The following is a 26,176-nucleotide window of genomic DNA, read 5'->3' as shown; positions in this document are numbered from 1 at the left end:
GCCATGAGGTGTAATCTCTCGACGATTTGCTTCGTTGCAATCCAAGCTATCGTCCAAGTTCCGTGCCATGGTGCAAGCTTTCCAACGTCATCCCAAGAAGACCTCTACGAAGGCTGCTTTGCACTCAAGCGCTTGCGTTGTTGACCAAAATAAATGTCAAAACACAGAGCGGGATTCTCTAAGACCGTTCCTTAAAACTCGAAGATCTACAACTGCCTATGCAAAGAACCTTTCCCCCCCCCTCCCCCCCCTTCTGCCAGCAAAATTGATCTCATACTCTGTACTCTTCCATGTGAACTGATGAATTAATCCCTCTTCGACATTCGATCCACACTGGTTCTGCAGAACGTGACTTTGGCTGTTTTAAGCTCCACGGGTAATATATCTCATGTCCAAACCGCGGCTTGTTGCTCGTCCCGTCCAGGACGAGGGAGGCGGGGGCGTGTAAGTTGAGTCAGGGGGGTGTGGGCATTGCTAGTAGGCGCGGCTGTGTTTACTTTCTTCTGGACTTTTTTCCTTTCTTTCGAGGCATGGGAGTTTGCCTCTGCGGAAGTAATGTTCTACTGTGCACGCTATCAGAGGAGATGACAGGACGGAAAGTGTCATCATGGAAAATACTACCTTTCCGGCGAATGGTTTCGGGTTCAATGTGTTTTGCAAATACTTTTCGGGCTAGGTCTGATCTTGCTCATACCTAGCCTATATAAGTCGACGAGTAAGTTGTTCCTCCGAAGCGGCGACATTAGAGTCCTAGCATGCGTACCATATCCGAGCAATAATACTTGCTAGGTTAAGTTCGAACTTCAGGTGGACGAAGTAAGCCTTTGTCAGGGGAGGAAGAGGACGTGCGTCCATGTGCGCAGTGTGACAGAATCAAGGATTCTGTCTAGGGTCGAGCGTGGTGACTCGGGTTTACTAGTATACTATAGCAATCACAGGTGAAAACGCTGAGCATGAAGCCATGCTGGAGTACGATGCTGGGTGTCCCTTGTTAGTTCTTGACCTGGTGGATGAAACTGGTGTACTTTATGCCCTGGTGTTCTAGGAATTGCCGAGATGTATAGAAATAAGTACTTGAAGTGCCTATCATAACCTTTATTTCTTACTTTCAGAGATGTGGGAAGGTGGGAAGGAGTTGGTGAGATTGTTTCGAAGATCTGGCATGTGCCGTACCTGCATCACAAGGCAGGAACAAGGGGATCGACATCCATAGTGTCAGTGCTCGGAGCCATCGGGAGACTGCACTTGTATTAAGACTTGGTACGTCTTCTACTTGTACGGACGCATTGATCCGAAGTACTCCGTAACACCGCCAGCGTCCGAAGGAAGTACCAGATGCTCCTGTTCTGGGGAAGGTGGCAGGCAAGAGGATGAGTTTGTGTCTCTCTGCTGACATCAACCGAGACACGGTATGGGCAGGATGAGCCCCCAGAGTGAAATGCTATTGAAGCCATTCCCACCCTGCAAAGCACTTCTGCTGAGCCAATAACCGCTCCAGGGTCCCGGCAAAATTTACCACCCAATGGAGCGCAGTGTTGCAGAGGTCCTGAAGATCCGAGAGATCGACGCTCGTCCCGAGCTCAAGCCCTAAAACATGTTTAGTCAATGCCCTCTAACGCTCCGTACGGCCCTGGCGTATCATGGACCAACAAGCCAATGCAACTCCCCAGCGTCCGTGCAAAGGGGTTCCGGTTCCTACAGGTCGGCTGAATCACACTCCTTCGTGAGTGCTGAGCAAGATCAATCTCATTCATGGTAGCGAAGGCCCGAGTCGTCATGATTTTGTCCGGCCTCCACAGAGCTAGTGTGATTAGGGCCTCGTTCCTGCAGGCTCGACATCTGACATGTTGTCCGGGAGGTCATGGCGAGAAGCCTAATGGGCCGAAGGATGCGCCAAGCGACGATCTTGGGTGGCATTTGGAAGGTGGCAGATTTTTAAGCTCGGGGATCATGTTCAATGATTCGAGCCTCCATTTGAGTTGTGAACCATCTTTAAGTCATGGGGTCCCTGATAAGGTGGAAGTCCATGAATGGGTGGAATAAACCGGGAGGTTTGCATCATCGGTGCTAGTGAAGCAGCATCGGGAGCTCATGTGTCAACTCTGCGGCCGGGCTCATTCTTTCTCGCCGGCTCCTGTCTCGGCACGAAAAGTGCTCACCCATCAACCCATTCAACACCCCCAAAATACCAACCCCCCAAAAAGAACTGTTCTCACACCCCGGGCACAAAAAAACCCCGAACCGGCGGTGAGCTTCCTTTTTCCAACCCTTGCACTCTTCCCCGGTCCTGCGCGTACTAAGAAGGAGCCTGTTGTTTCAGGAGCTTGCCCCCCTGCCACAAGCAAGGTTGACAGCTCTTGGCGGGGATGGACTGAAAAAGGTCCGAGAGCCGGTTTGGAGTTTTCCTGGGGTGACTCGTTTTATAAGGAATTCCCATACGAGAAAGGTACCAAGTGCGTATCAATGGGAAAGCATCGGCATGCGGTAATGCGGCCCGAGAGAGCTTTGTTTATACATGGATCGTCGTTCAATGGAGGAAGATCTGCAAATCGCTGCTTCTGTTGATGATCCCAGGTCCAGTGCGTCCCTCAACACACTCATCCCCAGGGTCCAAGGCTTGCTTTAAGATAAGCTTCTGAAGAAGCCTCAATCTAATTAACTGATTATTTGCGACACCCTTTGCAGAAAGCTTTCTATTCATGTATGCGAGGGTTGGCAGACATTGACTCCCAGGCTCCATTCAACACTACAGGTCGTTCTTAGGAAGCGCAACTATCCCAGTCGGCATCCTTGGACGTATGATAATGCAGGTGGTGAGGTGTAACAGAAGGTTTGTGATCTGAGCTGCCTATATAATACGTGTGGTTCTTACCGATTCTTTAATATACATTATTTCGGAGCCCGCCAGCCCACGAGCTCTGCCTATCCTCTCGGATCTAGGAATAGTGTATGTCTGGCCTTTGTGGTTGTAGAAGGAAAGGTCCCCACGAGGAACTCGCTCTGCCAGTTGGGCGAGATATTCCCGCTGGTCCTCAAAGCTGATAGACCGTCTTCATCAGGAAACGGCTCCGTCATGTTCGATAGATCTCTAGTAGCCAGACTGGTCATTCCAGTAAAGAGTGTCCGCAAATACCCTGAGAGGGTTTCCGTTAGCTCCAAGGTACGGATTAACCACCTATCGTCATGCCTCCTTGAAAGTTGATCAAACTTACTCAGGCCCAGTTGCGTACAAGTACCAGCCGAACTTCTGCGTGATGAACTGAATCAAATGACTAGCGACCTTGATCTGGCCAACATCAGTAGGATGCCACTGAGGGGCAATATCGTTGTGCTGGAGGATGCCGGTCGTGTTGAAGAAATGGACGAAGGGTTCTATGCTCGTCTCGGTCTTGGTGGCCTTCTCGTTAATGCCATCCCAGATGACGGCGTTGCTAAGATACTCCTCTGAATTGAAGTACTTGTATACCGAGTAAACTTCCTCTCGTAGATCGGCATTCTGGGCGTATGAATTGCCGTCCTGGTAGAAGCCTTGCCACATTTGCTGCGCGAGAGGTTAGATCAGAATGTTCCCTCCGGTTTGGTTGTTAAATGGGAGGAGGGAGCGGAGCCGCTCACCATGACGACGACCTGGGCGTCGGGCCAGACGCCGTGGATACCCTGGATCAGACGCTTGTAATGCTCGACATAGGTCTCCTTGGTGACGTTGTTGGCAGCATTGGCGTCGTTCGTGCCGAGGTTGATGATGACGAGATCGGCGTCTTGCTGTTTGCCAAAGTCCCAGGGCTCGGGTTCATCTTTTTAGTGGGATATATCAGAACCTGTTGAACTCACAAGCAGGGTGACATGCAGAAACCAGGACATCATTCGGGCACTTACCGCCCCAAATCTCCTTGGAACGCCAACTATTGTCTGTGGTGTAGAACCACTGATGGCTCTGGCCCCTGGTGTTTCCCCAGCAATCCTGATCAGAGACGCAGATGCCAGGATATGCCGTGATGGAATAATCAGTGTTTCCCAGGCCCTGCCCGACCCCGTACGCAAACCCCGAGAGCGCCTCATACGAATTATACATGCCCGCCGACAGACTATCTCCAATGAACTCAATGAACCGCGGCTGGCGAGGCAACTTGACGAGCTCTTCGCCCTCAGAAACGTGTACGCTATCGATCTGGACACCGTAGCCCCAGTTAGTGACCCTCATCTCGAAGGTCGACGGGCTGACTGGAGCAGTCAGCTCAACCCCCTGGACCTCGGGACTGATGAAAAGATGGGTGCCGCCAGATGTGACATTGGTGAATTGCCAGTCGAGACCGCTGAGGCGATATCCGACGAGGGTGCCGTCGATGGTATGCTCGCCGAAAGTGACGGCGACGGTTTGTCCTGTGAATCCGAACCGAATTCCGGGGGCACTAGGAAACAAAAAATGTGAGAAGTGAGACCAGCGAGACTTCAAAACAACTCCGGCAAGGCCAATTGGACTGCTTGGTATTTGCGTGTATTAGAATACTTACGCCCACCATGATACCTTCTTTGAATCCCACCGCCCGAGGTAGCTGATCTCAGACGCATCGTTGGCGTACGTCGTGTATGAATCGTCGACCAAGTCGATCCGAGTATCGAGGTAGTTGGTCTCCCGAACTTGCCCGTTTTGAATGATTGTTCCCCTTACAGTCGAGAGAAGGCCAAAGCCGTAGACAAGACCGGGAAGCCACATTGTTGCGATTGACCATCGGCCGGCTTAGGCACTGGCAATTGGAAGAGTCAACCAAGGTAATCTCGATCACGAAGAGCCGAGTTATCTCACAGATAATGAGCTGGGAGCTGCAGAGACACATTGTAAAAGAGGCTCAGATTAAATATATGCGTTATGTGTAACTCAATCGCGACCAGTTAATAGAGCAGGCGGAGGATGGTGCCTCCGATGCCAAGGAGTAAATAGAGTTCTGCCAACTTTCTATGAGAGGTGGAACGCACGCCTAGCAAATGTCCGACAGCACGGAAGAGGACTTATGCGCTTCCTTATCGAGCTAGTTTAGTTTCCCGGGGCCGTCTTTAGTTCCCGCCCGGCTAATTGGGTTGGCCGATTCATGGAGGTTATCTCTCAGGCAGTGTGGTCAGTGATCGCTGAGTGAGGAACGCCTCCCATCTCCGCCCCGTTTAATCCTGAAGACGGATCAATGGCCACTGCGGGGGAATCATTCCTCGTAAGGATGGTGAAGACTCGGAAAAGAAGCCTCTTGTCCACACTTGGGGTCACGTCGCTCATCATTGAAGGTTTCCAGGATTCGTCTGGAGGCTTTAGCATCTCTGAAATGAATAGCACGCTGCGATTGACCAACACGATTCTTGGTAACATCATAAACTAAATCCTTCGTACGGGACACCCACCACCTGCGGCGTAAATTACCATGAAAGGAAGAACGTCCGCTCGGGGAGGAAACCAGGCGATTCGGTGTGGATATGGCGGCATCATGGAACATAATTCCAGAAAACACGTGCGCCATTAAATGCCCTTTTTCTCCCTCAGAGCCGAACGTTATGTCCTAGCCCAAGAGCACCCAACACGATGGAAATGGCGTGCATTCTGGGGCATGGGCATCCTTCGAATACAACGCTGAGATATGCGCTGCAACGTTATGACGCGCTCAAATGAGAGAACCTGGCAGTGCCGAGGAACAAGGGATTTGATCAGGCGGTCATCCTGATCCGGCAGCTGCAAATGTTTTCGCTTGATGTGAACGAGATAAATGCTTCCTCGACGAAAAGGACCGACGCAGACCAAGTCTTGAAGCAGGTTGAAGGGGATAGAACCTGGATGGTTGGGGAGGGCTGATAAGACGCGATTGATAGGTTGGGCCAGACTTGGCGGGATCGGTTATTGTCGATGTTGAGCCCAGAACCACAGGATCGGGTACAGAGAATGTACATGCCTGGCGAATGGCGACCAAGAGAAGAACAGGGGACGACGAGACGACCGGAACCCATCTGCAAAGAAGCTGCGCAGCCGACGGGAATGATGCATGGTGCAGATCAAAATGCTTGATGTTTGCAGGTTCCCGCTCGTCTCAGACTTTCAGCCTACTGCATCGCAGATGGACCTGGAATTGATTGACGTTTGGACATGTGACGGTATTGTTCATGATGTTTCGCATTTTTGTAGTTTATATTGCGGCTTGCATTCCAATTTCCAGTAGTTCTTGCCGAAATGGCATTTGTATGCGGCATCTCCTCCTTTGTTCTTTCCAGTTGTCACTTCGACCTTGAACCCGTGATGCGGGATTCTGTGGAGGTCTTTCATTGAATGCACCGAGACGGAAGCAGCACACCAGTTTATCTCTCCGGTCAAGATCCCCGCTTCCCCCTTCTCCCTTCCCTATTCCCCGTTACACCCTTGTATTTTGGTCTTTCCCCCGAAAGCGTTGCGCAGCAGTTTTACGAAGTATGGGAAGGCGCAGTTGGAATGCTCAGTCTCCGAGAAGTACCTACTGTAAACTTCTTGGTATGTCACCCTCTGCGGTCTCACTTGATGGTTTCGGCAGAGATCCCGCGGCTGCCATCTAATAAAATCATGTCTCGGTTCGAAAGGGAAGGCGATACTTGAGGAGAGCACCTTCTGCCGGAAGTACGGAGTAGTTTAGTTCGTGGGGCTAGTCTCGACCTCGACTCCCTGTCCTCTCCACCACCAACTTCAAGGGAAAGTACGAAATACTTGTATGCGTACTGTACATGCCGAGTACATGTCGGTTCCCATTTCAAGAGCAGAGCGGTGGTGAGTGTTGAATTGTTGCAATGATGCCCTTGGCCTTACGCAAATGGGTGTTGTACAGAGCTCGCGATTTATATTAATTCGTCCGACATAAACGGACGATGAGCAGAGCTGGAGCGGAGGAGTAACACTTCGTACTGTGCACTTACAGGCAGTTCGCGATTGGGGTGGCCCCGGTCTTCGGTGACCGTCAAATCTACAAGTGATCAGACATCGCTATGCTCATTTATTCATGAATGTGGGTATGTGCAGCCGAAGCCTGGGCATTGTCGGTCTTCCGTTGAGATTTTCCAGTCAATGTCGCATCGAATCAAGTCAGTTGGGGTACTAATGTCCAACCGGGTAATGATTCATTCTCTCTCCCAAAAGACAGACAAGATATGCCTTCCTCAAGCCGTGTAAATGATATCGTCTTAAATGTCTCAAATACCATCATCATCTGGTACCGGTAGGGTAATACAGGCAAAAAGCAAATCCTCTACCACCCTGGTCAGAAGCGGAGAGAAACCCACCAAGTATCGAGATGGGAATACAAATTCCCTCACATCCAAAGTAGGTCCGTGTGCTCGACCGCTCTCTTCACTTCGTACCTCCCATCTCGAAGGGCACCGCAGTCTGGAGGCTGGATGGTGCAGCTCGAGCTGTGGCATTCCACAGATATCATCATACTCTTAGGACGGGTTATGTACGATATCGAGCACAGATGTGGGTTAATATGCGAAGGATGGCGGATGAAGCATACATTTGATGTATGGAACAAGCACGGGGTGAGTGATGAGAAGGGTCGGATGGGATGAATGAAAGACGCTGGAGTACCGAGAGGCATCGCCGGGCGGATCCTAGCCTCGGTGTGTGATCGTATCAGTCTACAAGTCTACAAGGACTGAGGGAGGGTGCGACATAATACTATGAAGTAATATGGTGAGTGCCTCGACAGGGAAGGGGACGAAAACCCTCCACTGGCATGCTTTTTATTTTTTCTTTTTTTATTGCTATTATTTTTTTCCTTTGAAAAGTTCCAAATTACTTCCACTCTCGGAGTATTACTGCTGGGGCTCGCCTCGATACTCGGTCCATTTCCCTTATTCAAGACACACGGGGTAGCTAGCATACGAGTACAGACGCAGAATACCCTCCATCAACGGATTTTTCTGCGTAGCACCTGTTTGTTTCTCTTCTGTCAGAGCTGGACCCATCTTCCCACTGGAGTAGACCTATTTTTGACATGCGAAGTGGTCCCCTCACGTCTCACACCTCGTCTCTCCGTGTAATGTGCAGCTTTTCTTGGACGAGACGATGAGACATGAAGAAAGAAAATTTAGAACCCCGTCCAGCACATTTGAATTAGTCGAGAATTCTCCAGTCTGTTCGTCTCCCAACATTATTCCAGAGGAACAGAATGCTAGCAACGATCTCCAGTGCAGCGAGAATAATATTTACCAGGTTCAACCTTCACTGAATGAAGTAATTGCTTTCCAACCCACACCTAATGCCGCTCACATCAAGCTTGGTGCAAAAGGAGTTTAGGGGCAGAAGATGTACCCAGTCCCTGGCTCGAGCCAGAGTCGTAACTGGTCCGGGGAGACGGCAAGGGTAAGCCAAGCAACAAATTGCCTGGTCGGCATCGTTGATGATGTCGCCCACCACGCTGTCGGGTCCATCGAGGACCAGGCCAGGCCAGACGGAACAGATAATCGTTCAGAGCGGGTGGGCTGGGCGGCCTGAATCCCGGGCACTTGTCCTTGTAGATCCTGGGTATCACGAGTACTTCATACGAATACAGTGCAACTACAACCATAGAACATCCCATCCTCTCAAGACTCAGCAGGCCAGGAGATTGACCCCCTCCCCAATTTCCCGCACGTCTTTAATACTTCATTACTTCATCCGAAGTACTTCTTTTTCATCTTCTCTCGCTTGGGTTCATCTTGCCTCTCCCTTGTTCTCTTGTTCTCAAAACCTTCTCCTTCTGTTTCTCGTTCTTCTTCTTCCTCTTTTTTCTTACCTTTCCTTTTTTATTTCTCATTCCGACACGTCTACTCCGTCTTCGAAGAAAAAAAAGAAAGAGGTCATTCCTCGCCATTCCATCTTTCCGGCTCCATTGTTTCCTCTGGCGTGAAACCTTTCACATGCAGCTTCCCCAATTCTAAAAGCGGAGATTTGCCCCCAATCCAAATTCGATAAATCCGACTGCGAAAGAAACGAAAGCGGCCAGCTGCTGGCAGCAGGTGGACACCACACCCACTCCTCAACTCATCGACAAAAGGGCGCTATTTCATTCGAGACTTGAAACGGACTCTCACAAAGCCTGGCGATTACACAAAAAGAAAAGCTCACCAGCCAGGCGCTCTGCTTTCTCCTCTCCCCCTTCTTCCTCTTCCCTCCCTGCGTGCTTCCGCTGGGGAGCTCCGCTGCTCATACCGTACCCCCGGCGTTAATTTGTCTCGGAAACATGTCCCATCGAGCCTCGACGCCATTGCGATTAACTTAGACGGTCCCCTTTCGATACCATGAAGCGTTGCGAGTACGATTCGCCGAAAGAAAGGCCATCGCATACCGAAAATATTCACCCTTGCCTCATGTCATTCGTCGACCGCTTCGAGCCCGACGCTGTCGCCGTACCCGACCACCATCGAATCGCCTCTTAGCTCGTCTTCCTCCCCCATCTAGCATACCGGCAATCTGTGGAGACCCTGCGTCGCATTACAACTCCCGCCGAACAATTAATCTTTTATCCTCATTGCGCCTGCTCCGAAGACACATCTGCTGCATTGATCCCTCAAGAACACTCGACCCAGTGGGCAGTAGCAGCCGTTGCGAACACCCGATTGCCGCTTCTTTTCTTTTTTTCGCCACGCCCTCAGCTAGCAAGCGCAGTATCCGTTCTGCCTACCAACTTTGGCCGGCCGCGCCGCGCCGCCTATCGCGTGCGTCGTTCCCTCGATCTCTTGCTTCTCCCAATCGTGTGCGGTCACACTTGGGCGGCATATCAATTAGCCACCCAGCATGTCCAGTTCCGCCGTGCAAGGAGTGCCCGACTCGCAATTAGGCCTGACTGCCGAAGAAATCCAACTTCTGCGCCAGGGGCAAGCCGCGCTCGGTAATGGATCAAGCTCCTCTAGAGCTGCCAGCAGAGCCTCTAGCCAAGGCGTTCTCCTATTAGACAGCTCGTCGTTACAACAATTATCGCGTTATTTCGATAGCCTCATGAATCAAGTCCAGCGCCGCATGGAATTCCTTAGCGAGCAGAGCGCCATGTTCACAGAGGCTCAGTACGACCGCGCCGGAAACCTGATTGAGCTCGCCGACGCCGAGATTGCGAGATTCCACGAAATCCTTAGGCAAATCGACGAGCTCGAAGAGGACTTTGACCGCATTAGCAATATACGAGACATCGTTCGCGGATATCGGGCGAGGGTGGAGGCAATGGAACGAGACCTCGAGAATAGCGGTGGATCAAGTAGTAAAAGGCACCATGACCACCACCACTCTTCGTCGTCCCACAAGCACTCGAGCTCCAAGAAGCATAAACGGTAATCGACCGCTGCCAACACACGTCCAATACCCCTGTATACGGACCACTCCATCCGTCGTCATTCTCCAGCGTCCGGCAAGTTTTAGACGTTGTTGCCTCCATCTATTCCTCTTTCGTCCGAATTCGCAGCGCGCTCTTCGATCCCCGATCCATATAACAACTCGCTTGACGCAACCCATTGCAGCTAATTAACGCCATATTCGCAGCAATGGGTGCCCGCTCATGCGATTCTAGAACCTCGACAGTGGGGTTGGGAACGTAACCTTTGTATGCAAGGGTGGAAATCAGGTTTAGTTGTCTGCGGGAGCAAACAGGACCGCATGAACTGAACTTGGGAGCCACATTTATACAAAGCACTCCGTTGAACGCAGAGGGCAATGTCGGTCTCGGTCAGCCAACCCGTTACGCCTTTCCTACACCCTAGTCTCTCGGTTTCAAGAGTTCACCCCGACCATAGGATCTCAACCCCCAGCAACCCTCTCCTCACCTCCCACTTGTATTTCCTTTGAACACCCGCATCACCCGCACACCACTCAATAATGGCTCAACGGAGCCGCTTTACCAATACTGTTCTTCATCTCCTTCAACGGGCGGATATTGTCAACGATTTTTTCTCCCTCAGTCTATAAAGATCAATGAGCCTCGCGGCTAGGCAAGAATGGATTGCCTCACGGCTCGGCTGGTTCCAGTTGTTGTGTTCTCATGTCGGTTTTCCTTTTTAGCGTTATTCTTCTATCGTTCTATACCACCTTGCTCACGATCGGTACCGGGTCTCGGTAATTCTAAGCCTGGCGTTCTTGAGCTATGTTTATTTCTTTTTTAAATATTTCAATTTTTTAGTGACAGGCGTTGGAGGATCTGTCACAGATGTTCATTCTTATTGTCATATAGTTCTCATCTCGCCCAAGCGAATCTTGTGTGTACGCTGGCGGGATCCTCTGGCAGCTCTTGCTGTGCCGGGATTCCTCATTTTCTCATCTTTTTTTTTTCCTTCTTCTATTTGTTTCTTTCAAAATGGGTGGGTGGGCTTCAATGTTTTCATTAAGATTGGATATCCCTGACGTCTCACGGCGGCAAAAACGCAACGCTTTCATGTCTTGTTTTTCTTTTTCTTTCTCCAGCTTACCCTAATACTGCCTCCCTCTCACGATACGATTCAATCAGTCGTGTCCAGGGAGAAGCAGCGCAAGAGGGATTGTATATTCTTTGTATCTTTTTCGGTGGAACCGGCGGTTGGTCTTCTGCACGTTTATTTTTACTTCGTATTTTAATTTTTTTTTTGTTCTTTCTTGATGGAGCAGGCTGTTCCAGATATTCCAGAATTTGGATGGACACGATGGTGTCCCTCTCTCTCTCTTGGACTTTGTTGAGCTTGAGTTAATATGTTGCTTCTTTTTCTCGTGTGGAAGATGAATGCAGTTGCACTGGTGTCGCCCTGGCCCTTACTGAGACCAGCCGAGGCACGAAGTTTGAAATGGTCGGAGACATCCCTTTCATCTCCTCGAGCTTGGGCAGCCAGCACACACCTAGGCGGCCTCCTACTTGGTAGTACGACTAAATTTGAATGCCTATTCGCACGACACGGTATATGCGAGGACAATCAGGAGATGAGCCGGATGACGGGAAGGGTTATATGGAACGGTATGGGGCGATTGCCCTCATTGAATGACGACCTCCCAATTAGGGGCGTCGCCGATATGGAGACTCTCGGCACCTGATCATTTTTGTCTTCTTTTCTTCCTATTTATTTATCTATTTTAGTGTTATTATTTTTTTGGCAAGGCAAAGGACAACCTATCCCACCATGATCGCGTCAGTCGAGAGCGAGAGCAACCCTGAACTGCGCTTAAATGTCTCATGGAGCCACCTTCAAACGGACTTCATGACCAGCTGGGAATAGCGAGACTGATACTGAAATGAAGGACGTTTGCAAGGTAGTACGGAAACGAGGCGAAGCTCAATGCCGAGCTTTCTAAAATAAGCAATCTTTCCCATTGCCCAACTCGCTCGATGATTCGGCTTTCGCCCAAGGAAACCCGAACCCCCGCCCTGTCACAGACCAACATGGCGAAGAATATTATCTCCTCCCGCCTGCCGGGGGATGCCCCTGCATTCTTCTAGTTTCCTTCTGACACCTTTCTAAAGTTAACTTTAAACCTGAGGCTGTGCTGTATTTGTGTCGCCCCCTCCCTCCTTAATTCCCCCATTACCTGCGTATCTTAGTTTAGAATATGTGGGTGTGTTAGTTCGTAAAGCTCCCTCTCTCTTTCAGAAACCCGGGTTCGTCTGTTGTGAACTGGCTCTATGAGGTAGGTTCCCTCTGCCAAGCCGAGGAGATCAATTGATGTTTTGTTTCTTCTCTCCTCTCGCTTGGATGACCTGCAGGGTCCAGGGTCGCAGCATGTAACCTTTGCGCAGTGTGTCTCCCGTCCGTCATCGATCCTTTTTTTGGCCCGTAATATCCCTCTCTTCGCACCAGATGGGAAAGCGCTTGATTACTATTGAGCGGAGGAGGTGCATATCTTCAAGGGTTTGGAAGCGGGGAACCTGCGTCGTGAAGGTGATAATAATGATGATCGATTGATGCTTTTCTTTCTCGGTGGCCGGATCGGATTTGGGATCACTAAACGTGCATTATCGGAGTGAGCGGTCCGCCATGTGAAGTGAAGTGATACCCTGTTGTGCGTCACTCCATGAGAACTGTTCGTCAACGGAGCACTCTCCTGCATCTGCTCCCGAATTGACTTTTTGTTGGGGATATCTAGAAATAGAAGGTGGCATCGTGCGGCAGGGAAACGTGAGAAGAGATAACCGGGATGATACATACTCTCCTCACCACACCCCGGCGACTTCAGCCTCCCTTCGCCTCCGCTGAACCACGCCCCGTTCTTCCCCTCTCGTCGTCGATAGGGTGTTTTGGTGGGCGCAGGGATAGCCTTGGCATCAGATAAGGACACCGAAGGAGATGATTTTTCATGCGGGGGAGGGATCATGAAGATTGCTTACGGCTAGGGTTTGTCCGTGATAGTTCTGCGGGAAGGGCTTCTTGTGGTATTTTTGAGTAAGTTTATTCTTGACATGATGGGATGACAGTTGAGGTTCAGGCCATGTGTTGGTGATGAGTGGTTGTGAAGATGGGATGGTTGCAATGTGAGGGGGAAGGGGAGATGAAGGGTTGTGGGATGGCTCTGGTTTTGGACTTGGCTTGTTTGTGTATAAGAGGAAGATGTTTCCCTCTGCTTTTTTATGTCGAGGAAAAGAGAGAAGGACATCACCATTCGGATCAGAGCCAAAGCCCCCGAGTTCAAAACATCACATCGACTACGATAGCCCTACTCTAAGTTGATCATCATGAAGATCCAAAACATCCTCGCCGTCCTCTCCTTCACGGCTTCGGCCCTCGCGGCCACCAACGAGCCCTGCATCGGCAGCGGAGGTGCAGCAGGTTAGTCCCCCCTTCCCCCCTTCCTCCTCCCGCCCTTCCCGCTGCCTGATCACTAACACGTATCTTGCTCCAAAATCCAGGTGTCTGCATCACCACCTCCGCCTGCTCCGCCGCCGGCGGCACCTCCATAACCGGCGCCTGCCCCTCCGACCCCTCCAACGTCCGCTGCTGCACCAAGCCCAGCTGCTCCAACGGCTCCAACGGAAACTGCCGCTGGCAGAGCGACTGCGCCGGCTCCACCGTCGCCAACCAGTGCCCCGGCCCCGCCCAGATGAAGTGCTGCTCTTCCAAGGCCACGGGCTTCGGCGGCTACTCGCGCCCGGGGCTCCCCGCCGCCTCGAACGCTTGCAAGGCCGTCTCGGTTAATGGTGCTAAGAAGATCCTGGATGCTTGGCCTGGTAGGGTCAGGCAGGTTGGGTGTGCGAGGGCTTGTACCTGTGGGAGCGGGTCGGATCATTGCTGTGGGAAGGCGATTGATTTGATGTGTTCGGATGCTGGTGGTGTAAGTTTGTTTTTCCTTTGCCTTTTCTGGAACGTCCTTTTTTTTTTTTTTTTTTTTTTTTTTTTTTTTCTGCCCCCTTTGCTCTTCTCCTTTTGGGAAAGGGGGTGAACCTCCTTGCTGACCTGAGCGTTATACAGGTGCCCACCATGTCTGGTCGTGAGATTGCCGAGTGGGTTATGAAGAACCGCTCTTCGCTCAATGTCAAGTACATCATCTGGGGCCAGCGAATTTGGAATCCCAGCCGCGATGCGCAGGCTTCCTGGACTTCATGGAGGGCCATGGAGGACCGCGGCTCCATTACCCAGAATCACTGGCAAGTGGAGAGTCCAACACGCCTAGACATACGATTCTTCTGGACTAACGAGATTCTACAGGGACCACGTCCATGTCAGCTTCAACTAGGCTGAACTCGTAGCTGTGTGTTTATTAGGGGGGCGTCGTTGTCAAGCAGGCCTGGGGTTGGGAGCAAGTTTTTATTCGTCTGTTGCTTCTTTTACGGTTATGGGTTTTGGGGATTCACGAGTGATGCCATAGGTTGAGATATATGTAGTTTTTTTAAACTTGGATTTATTGAAACTCCCGACTCTAAACTGTAAACGTCGTCGAGCTGCCCATATCCTATCCCATCTTCGGCGGATACTTGATGGATACCAATGGATTAAACACTTCGTTTCTTGCCTCATAACTCCTGCTTCCTGCTTTCGCCCAGTTAGCTTCTACATTTAAGATTTCGACTTTGGGGCCATAGCCTGTATACAACAGGGGACTTACCTGACCAAAATAAAAAGAAAGGGAGAAAGACCACCCGGCTCAATCACTCGTTAACAGCATGAAGCACCGCATGCGTATGAGACTCAAGAGCGGCCAATCGGCGACTCATATCCTGGATCATGGCATTCGACTGAAGCACCAGCCTCTCGAGGGCCTCCAACCGCTCCATTATGTCTTCAGCAAGCTCCTCAAACGAGTCGGCGCTTCCCGAATCGGAGCTGCACTCTCGGCAAGCAGGGCATTCTTCTGGCGAGGGGGATCGGCGGGGGCGACGGAAGTTGAAGGTGGTTCGGAAGGTCGCTGCGCCTTTGCCCTTCCCGCTGTCTTTGTCGTGCTTGGGCATCTTGGGGTATGTTGTCTTTGGGAGTGTGCTATGTGTGGAAAGGTAGGTTGGTGGACGCAAGTCGAGTGGTTTTTTGGTTTGTTGGCGAGAGGTGTGTGGTTATGAGGATGGTTGTGGGTTTGAATAGGAGAGGGAGAAGTTGGGAAGACGAGGGAACGATGGTTTTTTATAGCCGTCACCTCTGTTGTGAATCAGGATGGTGATTATGTGCAGATACTGGATCAAGGGTGCTCTCTTGCCCCTGCTGTATCTATATCCCCCATCTGTGATAGCCACTGGAGCGTGATTGACCATGATCCATGAATCATCATCCCCTCTCAATGTAGAGACAAAGAGATTAATCCCAAGTGGAGGATCAAGCTTCTCAAGCAGAGTCATACCTTCTTGTTTAAACTAGGAAGGAAGCAAGATGGTGTTTGTTTTGTATAGCTCAGCTGTCTATTCACAACTCATTTAGAAAGTAAGGATGTAAACTAACTTACTCCAGTATTAACATAGGCAATGGGTAAACAACACTCGAAGTCATGAAGCCAAGTTGCGGAAGTAGAGGTTTCATTTGGAACGCGCCTTCCCAGTTTCGAGAGTACCAGTTTAGGTGCGTGTATGTGTTGTGTTATATATGAGATATATGAGATTCTGGGTCAGGATTCCCAACGTCTCATGGAAGCTCAAGCGGCCCAGCGGTGACGCACTGCTTACAAACTACTTCCGCAAGGCACCGGCGTGGAATCCAGTCTGGTCAAACCATGAGACGTGAAGGAATCTGGGAGATGGGAAAGGGAAATTGGGAATTCGGGAGGGAGAAGTGGGGATTCTTTTTTGGTCAGATTATCTTTATTTTTCTTTTGTTTCTTTTCTGCGGGAGAATTTTCGTTTGCTTGTCCTGTTGAGGCTGTGATGTGCTTCGAGATACTCGGGATGTCCTGGTCTGAGGCGAAGAGGGACGCTTGGTGAGGTTTGTTGGTTCGAAACTCGCACTGGATATTTGCACCTCTTTTTCCCCACCTGGCGTCACTCACCAAGTGACTTCCGGAGGCTCCACGTGTGATTCTCGACTTGGGCGGCGTGGAACCGGCTCATGGCATTCTGATAAGATTTAGATCGTTGATCAAAGATCTGGAAGCACTGCTGGCTATACTCTTACTCCATCTTCTTAACCGTTGAACATCCTCCGGGGAGATGGTAACTGGACTGAACATAACAAAGCCCACTCTCCCAGAGCCACGGAAACCTATCATCGCATGGTTGCGCTACCCTTAGCTAACCCTATGGGAACCCTAGAACATGACTTACAACGATACCCATCCCTGATATCGTCTTCGCTCGGTAGATATGGGGGCATATTGTACGCCGGATTACCAAGACTGCAAAGGTACAACTTATAGTAGTTACTAGCATTGGAGGGCAGGTGAATAGTCCCCGAGAGGGCGATTCGTCCACGGGCGAGCTTCTTTAACGGACTTACGGGTCTGTCTCCTGCCTGTTCACAGACAGGGCTTGCCGGGCTGGCGTTAGACCTATAAGTCTCCGACGGGCGGCTATCTCGCTGTCTATGAAAAGACCAGCTTGATTCAAGAAACAGACACTATTTCGGGGATTTGGAGCGGGAAACAGGCGAACAGAAATAACGCAAAAGGAACAATTAGAACATTGTTGACAGTATAAAAGAGAATTGTATGAAAGTTCAGAGCATATAAAACAGGGAAGAACTATAAAATTAAGATAGTGTAAAGCTATATGGAAAGACCTACCTGGCGGCAGGAGAAGTGGGGGAAATAGACCATTGATGGGAGTTCTTGATCCTCGCCGAGCTGCTCGCAGCATTTAATCGTTGGGCTTTCCATGCCTTCCACCAACTTGGAGGGTACGAGCCCGAGTCTGAGAAGGAGCATCGGCCGGAGTTAATGCGCCAGCCGGCGACGTGAGTGGGAGCAGGTCGAGGCCGAGGAGTAAGCCGCATGGAAGGATCAAAGTGCCGCCTCCCTTGAAGGGGCAGGTCCTGTGGCGAGATGAGCGCGTCCAATGCCGTGGTCCCGGGTGTTCGAATTCTTGATCACCGTAGCGCAAGGGGTACACAAGAGAACCCAAAAAACGAGGGTGTCTCCCCCTACCTGTTGCGCCGGCATCTATCATGATGTGATAGTCAGTTGCAACGATTGACGAGGGCCTTCAACAGGAAGGGGTGACGTTACACTGGGGTGTTAAAGGTCTTTTCTTTTTCTTCAACATAGTGAGACGTCCTCAAAATGGGTGTAAGTGGTAAGAATAAGCAATGCCATCCGTGAACCAAGAATCTGCTGCTTCTCGCCTAAAAGGGAAAAGAGGAGGCAATGGCGACTTCATCGAAGGATCGTGCATTCGATAATACACTGCTATCTCCGGATGACGGACGGCTAGGAATTGCGGTCCGAGAAATAGAAGAACTGAATGGCTGAATGTCCCAAGGCTCCCCGTGGACCGTGACGATGGGGTGACAGGATCGCACGAAGGACACGAGAAGAAATGATTAACAAATTCATTTCGTTCTGGTGAACCCGTCTATATCTTGATCTGTATTCGTGCTTGAAAAGTGAGACAGTGGCGGAGGGCATCTACGAATCACGAGACCGGAAGCGGAAGTGGGTGTTCCATGTCTCAGGCGCACGAGGCCTTAAAAAAAGCTGGTCTCAAACAAACGATATTGATCCTTCCATTCGAATGCATGGTCAGCCCAAGCCACGATCCGCCCGCCGCTCCAGTGCTCCACCAGTCTTCGTTCAAGCCGCGGAGTGGTTGGTTTATGGCCTGTCAGACACAGGGCGGCATGTGTGTTGCAGTTGTTGTACGGAATCTGGGGGGTTTCACCAAGGCGTCTTGGTTTTCCGCAGCGGATAGGAGCGCCACATTATTTCATGTTTCGGCTTGTGATAGCTCGGGTTTAACAAGTAACCTGGAAATCGAACACCGTGCCGCAATACGAAGACAACCATGTTTCACCGTGGAGGGTTTCACATGTTTGCTTAAATTGACGAGAACTGGGAAAGAAGCATCATTGATCAATGGCACGAGGAGTAAAGACGGAAGGCAAGTCCATTGCTGAGATTGCCCCTGCCGGTTGTCTTGGTTTGTCGATGATGACCAGTAAGCACAAGAGGACATACGTCGTGGTCTCAGGTATCACGAATAAAGTACAATGGTACCTCGCAGGCAAACTTAGGATCCATGCCATCCACTTATCGCAAGGATCAGAGTCGAGGCTTCCCCTTTCAGTATTGCTTGGTAATAGTGCCAGTAGAACAAGAACGAGTTCAAAATATTGGAGGACGGTGGTGATTAGTATTATCCTCCGTACACCGAGGCATGCCGATACCGAACGTTCATACTTCCTGATCTATCCGGGCGCTCTGGATGTAGATGTACAAACTGCTTTTCACTTTGTTGTACCATCGACACTACAATCGTAAGTGTACCCACCTTGCGGGGATCTGCTCCGTCCAAATCAAGCTCCAAATTTGTGTCTCGGTTCCAGCTGCCTGGACAGCCATGGGATCTTGGACGTTGTGCCTTGCACCATAATCACTAAGTTTAGGGCGATCATGACGACTTAAGACATTTTGTACCTATCAAGGGGACTCGGACACACGTGGATAAATGAATTGATATCTGACCGATCCTTGGTGGGGGAACAGTAACGTCGGAAGGCTAAAGTTGATCGATATATGTCATTATCATGGGAAAAATACTCGGGGACACTTCGAGTCTCTCAAAATCCTTCGTGACCATTGTCCAACCAAAAACCTGTTCCTTCGTTTGATAGTTGTCTCGGCCATCCTTTGTCCTGAAGGGTTGCGCATCATCCACTCGCTCCGTCATTCGACACCGTCTGAGTCTTCCTCACCCACCTGAAGCATAGGAAATTGATGTTCTTTTCTTTTTCCACATGTACGTTCGAGTCCTGGCACCCTCCGCTCGGATGTTCCGTATTACAATTGATGGAGGGTGCGAGTCTGTCTTTGTAAGCGGAATTGGAACTCGGATTGCTACATTTAATGTGAGGTCACAATAAGCAAGTGCGTCCTTGAACAGTTGGGTTGGGCCAAGCAAGGACATGGGAAAGGTTGCAACCAACTGGATTTATCCTAAGCCAGAAGTGGAAAGGTGCCTGAGGGAGGATCTTCAGCACGATGGGGACCTCTAATATTAGGACATAGTGGACGGTGGTGGCGATGCCCTCTGTGGAGTTAAAATTCACTGCCCCCAAACTTTGGAATGTTGGCTGGGGCCAGGCCAGAGCCCGGGTTAGGTTGAGGACTTCTCACTGAGCTTTCTTGACAAGAATTACTCGGAGATAAAGTCTGAGTTAGAGTTGTAATGCGGCTGCTACAACCCAACGACGTCTCAGTCCGAGTCTGGGCTAGCACTCACACCTCTTCCACCTCTTCTCATCTACCCATGTGGTCTCATTGTCTGACAATCTCAACCATCTCCAAGTAGTGTGGGCGGGGAAGAGGTAGATCATGTTGGTGCAACGGCAGATTCCCTTGGGGCGTACTTTGTAGCACTTCGTTCTTGGTTCTGTGCAGCCGACAAGTACAGGAACTTGGAGACCTCAATGTTCCATCAGTCCCGACCGCAGGAGCGAGTGGTGGGACCGAAAGCTGGACGGACAGAACGCCCCGCATCATCTCGGCCGCCCATCTCTGCCGGTCCCATCTCCCAATGCTGGCTGGTTGCCGCTGCCACCCATTTTCCGAACAGGATCAATGTGGACAGCAAGGCTCCCCGGTATCACTCTCTCCAACAGGAGGGCAGACCCCGATAATCGAGAGCTCATCCATCGGCACTGAGGAACCAAGACTAATATCTGCTTAAGCCGTGCTGGACGCCGCTGAAAAGTACGGAGGACCAATACGAAGCTCATAAAGCCCCAGTACGACGCAACCACGGTCGTCTACCGGCGCCTGCTTCTACCAAGAGGAAGTACATGATTGTGGCCGGATTGATTGACACTGGTGAGTTTTCTCGCGGCGATTCATCCCTGTGAGGCCGGAGATAATGTCGATAAGATCCAATCGAGCGTGGGAATAACACTCTTCAGAGGAGATGTGATTTTAGCTGTAAAATAAAATTAAAAAAAAAAAAATAAATAATGGAAAACGAAAAAAAAAATAACCAAAAATATTTATTTATATTATATTTATATTTATATTTATATTTTTTACAAACATGGGGAAAGAGAATATCGATTATCCTTCCTCACAACGCCGATCACTAGTGATTACTGACAATTGTGGGAACTAAGAACGACACTTCTAACCTCCACAGTACCGCCTTTAACTGAAGCGTCTTCGTAGCACTGGCTCGCAGCATCAATATTGAATCACATTGTGTAGATGTAGACTGTAGAGGTAGCTGTTGGTGTTACCTTCCTTGATGTTGACGTCTAATATTAATGCGAAGCAAACTGCTCTTGTACTTGTACTTGTCGTTGTATTCTTTTCCTCTATTTTCGTCTCTCTGCATTGCGTTGCCTGTCTGGCGTCCACTGTACCCTGCAGCCTCTGCTGTACCTTGTACTCTGTTGATGATCCTCAACAATTGTATTGTTACTTCCTGCTTGTACTCTTTCGCTGTTCCTTCCAGGCTGTTGCCGCTGCCGCTGTGGTTGCCGTTGCCAAATCCATCGTGCTCGGCTGGCTCAGTCCTTCCCTTGTTATCCGCTGGCACCTGCTCCAGGGACGGCTCCGGTGTAGGCTCGAGACACCCGAAGCGAAAACGTCTGGACCGGGTCCGAACATTGAAGTGATTGATTTCGATGTTATTTCCGCGATCAATTGACGCCTCATCTTTGACATCTTTGAAGCTGCCTCGCATCTATCTATTGTCGTTCTCCTCGCCACGCCCCCAAAGCCCGTTTCTTGTAAGCTGCATTGCATCAACCCTCTTCGAAGCTCCAATGGTTCTCCTCCTCCTCCCCCCCGCCCCCTCAAATCCGTGTAAGACATCAGACATCCATTTACGCCCGGCAGCCATTGCCCGCCCCTCGCTGAAGTCATCCAAAGCCATCAAAGGCCAAAAGAAGCGCCTGCATCCGAACCCACATCCGGTTCGCTAACCCCTAGCTCATTTTTTTTTCTTTTTGTTTTCGTTCGTTGATTTTTGCTTTTCCCAACTGGCTACCACCTTGATCAAAACCCATCCCCTGCATTGGCGTATTCGGGGCACTCTGCGACATTCTAGGGACGCTCTCGGCAGCACCTGCGCCGAGCATTTGACGTTTTTGTCCTGACCGGTTCAAAATTGTTTGGTTCAGCCCCTCGTCACCAATATCTCAGCTGCTTGGACGTCTCGCTTTGCATTAAAGGGAGGAGACCTTTGTTGCCCACACGTCTGTCTGCTGTCCATGACAAAAGCACGCCAGGCATCAGACATCAGATATCGAAATAGAGTTGACATCCCCGACGCAGAAAAACGAAAAATAGAATCAAAAAAAAGGGAAAAAAAGGAAAACCCTCCGATTCTGACGAGAAACAGACCAATCTCGAGTCGTTTGCCCTCTCCACCGCCCCCTACCGGATGAGAGACCTTGTGCCTCTCGCAGGGCTCGGAAGCCTCATCCCTCCGTTGATGATTGCTATTGGGGAGACTTCATTCGCCCCCATTCCGATCCTAATACCCAAATCCCAACCCCGAATGTCAGAAATTTCCGCTCCTCTTGAGCCCTTTCTTTGCATGGAAATATCATCCCGTCCGCCGCGTCTTCTCGTCCCCTAGATTTTCCCTTTCCCTTCTCCCTTCACCCCCTCCTCTATCTCTCCTCCTCTCCCCACGCCTGCTCGACTTCTTCCCCACCTTCTCCGCCGGTTTCCCTTGAGAACAGTTGCAGTCGGTCGCGCGCCGCCCATTTGCCTGAGGCTGGCTTTGCGGCCTCTGGAGTTTGTGTCTCGATCAACTCCTGTCCTGACCTGGACTGGACTGGACTGGACTGGCCCGGCAGATGCTGCTCCTCGCGACCATTCGAACATGGACTTTCACTCTCGGCCATCGCTCCCATTTCCTCTTGCAGCCTCAGCGAATCCTCCTGCTTTGAAAACCGAATATTCTGAAAATGGATCACCGGTTTCTGATCAACAGCAGCCGCCACCAATCAAGAGGAGAGCGCCAATTGCCTGCCGAAGGTAGTACTCCTTTCTTTGCGCCCACTTTCCCTTCCACCCACTTCCAATAGATCCTCAACCATAGCCTAGCCGTAGCTTACGCCATTATGAATATCTCAGATGCCGTCGCATGAGAAGTAAATGTGTGCATGAAAAGTCGATTCCTCCTTGCAAGGGCTGCAAAGATGCCGGCCTGTCCGCCCAAGAATGGTGGGTCCAGCTAGCTCCGCCGCCTCTCCGGGGACGAACCCCGGAGCCACGCTATATTTGGCGTCTAGCGGGAGTGCTCTAACGATAGCCCAGTGTCTTCCCGGTCCGCGGCCAGCCTGACAATGACAGGGAGTACCGCCACCCCCGAGTGCGGGCCGACAGGACGTCCAAGCGGGACCTGAACAAGACCCGCCGCGAGATCATGGCGCTTACCGTCAAGCCCGCACCTTTGCTCGATTTCCGAAAAGCTTTGCCTGTCGACGAATGGGAGCTTCTGCCGCCCTTACCTGAGATCATCGAGGCCGTAAACACCTTCACCCGGCATTACTTCCAGCTCGGGTTTGTTCCGAAGACACTCTTCCCCGCGAGACTCGAGAGAGAGCATCGCTCAGTCAGCCCCTTCCTGCTCCTTAGCCTCCTCAGTATATCTGCGAGATTCACTTCTTCCTTAACCCACAGATTCGGCTCCGGTGTAAAAGCTGCCGAGATTTTTATGGAGCGTGCCGAGCAGTTAGCCCTTAGCAAAATCTACGACCAACCGAGTCTCGAGTCTTGCCAGGCCTTCTATCTCCTGAGCATTGCCCAGCAAGGAAGTGGGTGGAAGAATTCTAGCTATGTATGGTTTCTATTCTCCTCCTCCTCCCCCTCCTCCCCCCCCTTCAGTTGGGCAACATGGCTGGCCGAACTTGGGCCTCATGGTAGGGACCATGATTATCTGACGAGCTGGGAATATAGATCAACATGGGCATATCAATAAGAATGGCCATATTGATGCAGCTCCATCGCGAAGAGACCTACATTTTGGATAACCCAACACCCGAACTCGTCGTGAGAGCCGAATCTGCGAGGCGCACTTTGGTATGAGGCATCACACTCTCTATTTCCCTCAGTCTCGATGTAGCGTTCGTTTTAAACTAACAGTTCTGGCTAGTGGATGCTCCATAGTATGGCGTGGAATCCCGCTTCCTTATCCAATGTTTCCAACTAACATGAGGTTCCAGGCCAAGATAATCTGCACTCGGGACCCATATCACCCGTGTCGCTTTCCGCGAGCGACATTACCACACTCCTTCCCTCCGACGAGGAGAGCTTTGCTACCGGTCGAGAACCCGAATCCCGCGCCGCGTTAGAGGATACTCCTCCAGCCCACGATAATCCTAGCCTTCTTGCCGATCCGAATCGTTCCCTTTTCGCGTCGCTTATCCAAATCCATTATTACTGGGGTTCTATCGCTCGGCGCGCCGTGAACCGCAGGAAGTCTTCGCAGCAGCCATGGGATCCCCGCAGCGAGTTCACCACAATGGCAACCAAGTTAAAGTTGTGGGAAGAGGGTCTCCCTAGGGACCACACTTGGAGTCCATACTTACTGAAGGGATACAAGGCGGAAGCCCAAGATTTGGTGAGTCTGGGACAAGATTCCCCCTCCTAGGTAGCCCAGAAAGCCCCCGTCTTATCCTCTACTAACGAGCCTAGGCATATCTCGGGGTGACGATGATGACCCGGCTTTGTAATATCGTTTTGCGCAGAGCCCATCTGCAAGAGTATGTCCTGCTGCCGGCCTCTTCCCCGCTCGTTGCAGGCAGCTTGTTTATCTAACGACTCTATAGCATTATTCACATTGACTCAACGAAGGACTCCGCGAGACAGGCGTACTTTTCGGAGATGTCACTTCAGCTTTTTTCAAACGTGCGAGATCTCTACGCACAAATCAATGCTCAGTTCACGCTTAGGACTCCCGATGAGAGCGTAGGGGCCCAAATGGCTGTAAGTTGTCACTTGTCCGCTTCTCTAAAGCCTAGAGTTGTCGAAATTTTCGCTAACGGCGTTCCCTCATAGTCGTTTTGCGTGTACAGCTGTGGCCTCTTCTCGGCATACCTTGTTAAATATCCAAGGAGTGGGTTGTTTACCATGTGCTCCCTTCCTTGATAGAGCAAGGCGATTAACATGCATCCGACAGTCTGTCCCGATCCTGCCATCTCAAGGATGGGTCCTGAGATGCTCCAGCGCGCCATGTCCATCTTAGTGGAGTGCAAAGAAGTATGGCCCCTAGCTTCTCGCTGGCTTGAGGCACTCGAAAAGTCGTCTCGCGATCCCAAGGGGTCGTCTTTTGGGCTAGAGGGAAGCATGGCCGATGGGGTAGGTAACACCACTTCTTCTCATATCCTAGTGTCTTCACCGACTGGTACCTAACCAAGGGTTATGCTTCGTCTGTTGTAGCGCGATCCCATTCCGAGAGCACTCCCGGGCCCGAAGAGCATTTTAGCCGCTAATACACTCCCATCGCCAACCCTGCCTCGACTTGCTCTACCTGAGGAGCCGAAACGAATATTCCCGGTGACGACACCCAGCCACATCTTGCCGCCTCCGGCCCATTCTATCCAGCTACCTAACCCGCAACTATCACCCGTATACTATCCCCCAACACAACAATATACGCATCAGAGCCAGTCTGGGGGCGGCTCTCTTAGCCTCATACTCGAAACTGGTCCGGCCACTCCCAAGAGCACCACCCAGGATATGTATGACCCTACTGGTGCTTACTACTCTCCTGCGACGACGACTCTTGGTCCTGGCAACGACGGGTTCGAGGGCGAGCTGCAATTTTATATTGACGGAGCACAGGCATGGCCGGGTAGCTCAGCGCTCTTTGATTATAGTTGAGGCTCCCCCACCCGTCTGTCATCCTGCACATACCTACCTTTTTATGGGTTTTCTTGCATCTTTTGACATATTACCCTTAATTTTTAGTATTTCGACTAGCCCCAGTCGATTACATGACAATTCGTTTGGCGTTGGGAGGTTATAAGCGTCTGAAATAAAATATAATGACTTGTGACGACTTAGTATGACTTTCTTTCACTCAGGCTTCAAGCGTGTCTCTCATCTGTATCCGAGTCTGTGTTAGTTGTCCCGAGTAATGCCAGCCACCTCGAGTTGCACCACCGCAGGCCCTGAATCATAACTTCTCACCATTGTTTCCCCGACTCCGTACCAGTTCTTTTATATCACAGGAATCTTTCTTTACCTTATGGTTGATAACCTTGTAGAGCAGAATGGCTAAATGGCCACCCAAGGATGACAAGTACGAAATGAAATGTGATCAATCCCATCACTTACAAAAACACAGCACAGTCACAAGCAGCAAGAAGCAAATACAAGCAGTTAAGAGGAAGCGGTAAGGGGAAAAAAAGCAGGGTGTCTGTTAGTTAACTCATTCGCCATCTATTCATCCCTCTCATCAAATCTTCCCTCCTCTCCAGACCCAGGCAACGAAAACATAAAAAGCGCTCAAAAAAAAGGGAAAAGCCCATTCACTTGAAGGGCGAGTCCCCCTTAAAAGAGAAGTCCGGGGATTTTTTCTCTTTCCGATGCAAACGTTCACTCTCACCAATCTTCCCTTTGTCGTCGAGCCTGCCTTGGTGTTTGATATCCTCCACCCCATTCCCCCTTTTTTCGTTTCTCTACATG

The 26,176-nt window shown here is 50.6% G+C and overlaps 3 protein-coding genes and 2 pseudogenes across 3 annotated transcripts; 3 read left to right on the top strand and 2 right to left on the bottom strand.

Annotated features, from left to right (window-relative positions):
• Window positions 1–3,088: 3,088 nt before the first annotated feature.
• On the bottom strand, window positions 3,089–4,714 carry SAPIO_CDS10067 (uncharacterized protein; the record flags this gene model as incomplete). The annotated part of the gene is made up of 5 exons (XM_016783723.1): window positions 3,089–3,134; window positions 3,213–3,541; window positions 3,616–3,794; window positions 3,877–4,409; window positions 4,512–4,714. The coding sequence occupies 5 exons, from the start codon at window positions 4,712–4,714 to the stop codon at window positions 3,089–3,091; spliced, it is 1,290 nt and encodes a 429-aa protein (XP_016639166.1).
• Window positions 4,715–9,772: 5,058 nt separating this feature from the next.
• On the top strand, window positions 9,773–10,303 carry SAPIO_CDS10066 (annotated as a pseudogene; the record flags this gene model as incomplete).
• Window positions 10,304–13,652: 3,349 nt separating this feature from the next.
• SAPIO_CDS10065 (uncharacterized protein) lies at window positions 13,653–14,663 on the top strand (the record flags this gene model as incomplete). Its single annotated transcript, XM_016783722.1, has 4 exons — window positions 13,653–13,746; window positions 13,827–14,149; window positions 14,386–14,572; window positions 14,623–14,663. The coding sequence occupies 4 exons, from the start codon at window positions 13,653–13,655 to the stop codon at window positions 14,661–14,663; spliced, it is 645 nt and encodes a 214-aa protein (XP_016639165.1).
• Window positions 14,664–15,062: 399 nt separating this feature from the next.
• Window positions 15,063–15,362, bottom strand: SAPIO_CDS10064 (annotated as a pseudogene; the record flags this gene model as incomplete).
• Window positions 15,363–22,683: 7,321 nt separating this feature from the next.
• On the top strand, window positions 22,684–25,369 carry SAPIO_CDS10063 (uncharacterized protein; the record flags this gene model as incomplete). Its single annotated transcript, XM_016783721.1, has 9 exons — window positions 22,684–22,708; window positions 22,858–23,047; window positions 23,168–23,301; window positions 23,710–24,019; window positions 24,090–24,107; window positions 24,316–24,472; window positions 24,545–24,602; window positions 24,666–24,844; window positions 25,151–25,369. 9 exons carry the CDS (start codon window positions 22,684–22,686, stop codon window positions 25,367–25,369), a joined length of 1,290 nt encoding a protein of 429 aa, XP_016639164.1.
• Window positions 25,370–26,176: the final 807 nt, after the last annotated feature.

This window comes from Scedosporium apiospermum (assembly GCF_000732125.1).
Source record: "Scedosporium apiospermum strain IHEM 14462 chromosome Unknown SEQ_SAPIO_0154, whole genome shotgun sequence".
Classification (NCBI taxonomy): domain Eukaryota; kingdom Fungi; phylum Ascomycota; class Sordariomycetes; order Microascales; family Microascaceae; genus Scedosporium; species Scedosporium apiospermum.
This window is presented reverse-complemented; position numbering and strand designations above follow the sequence as displayed.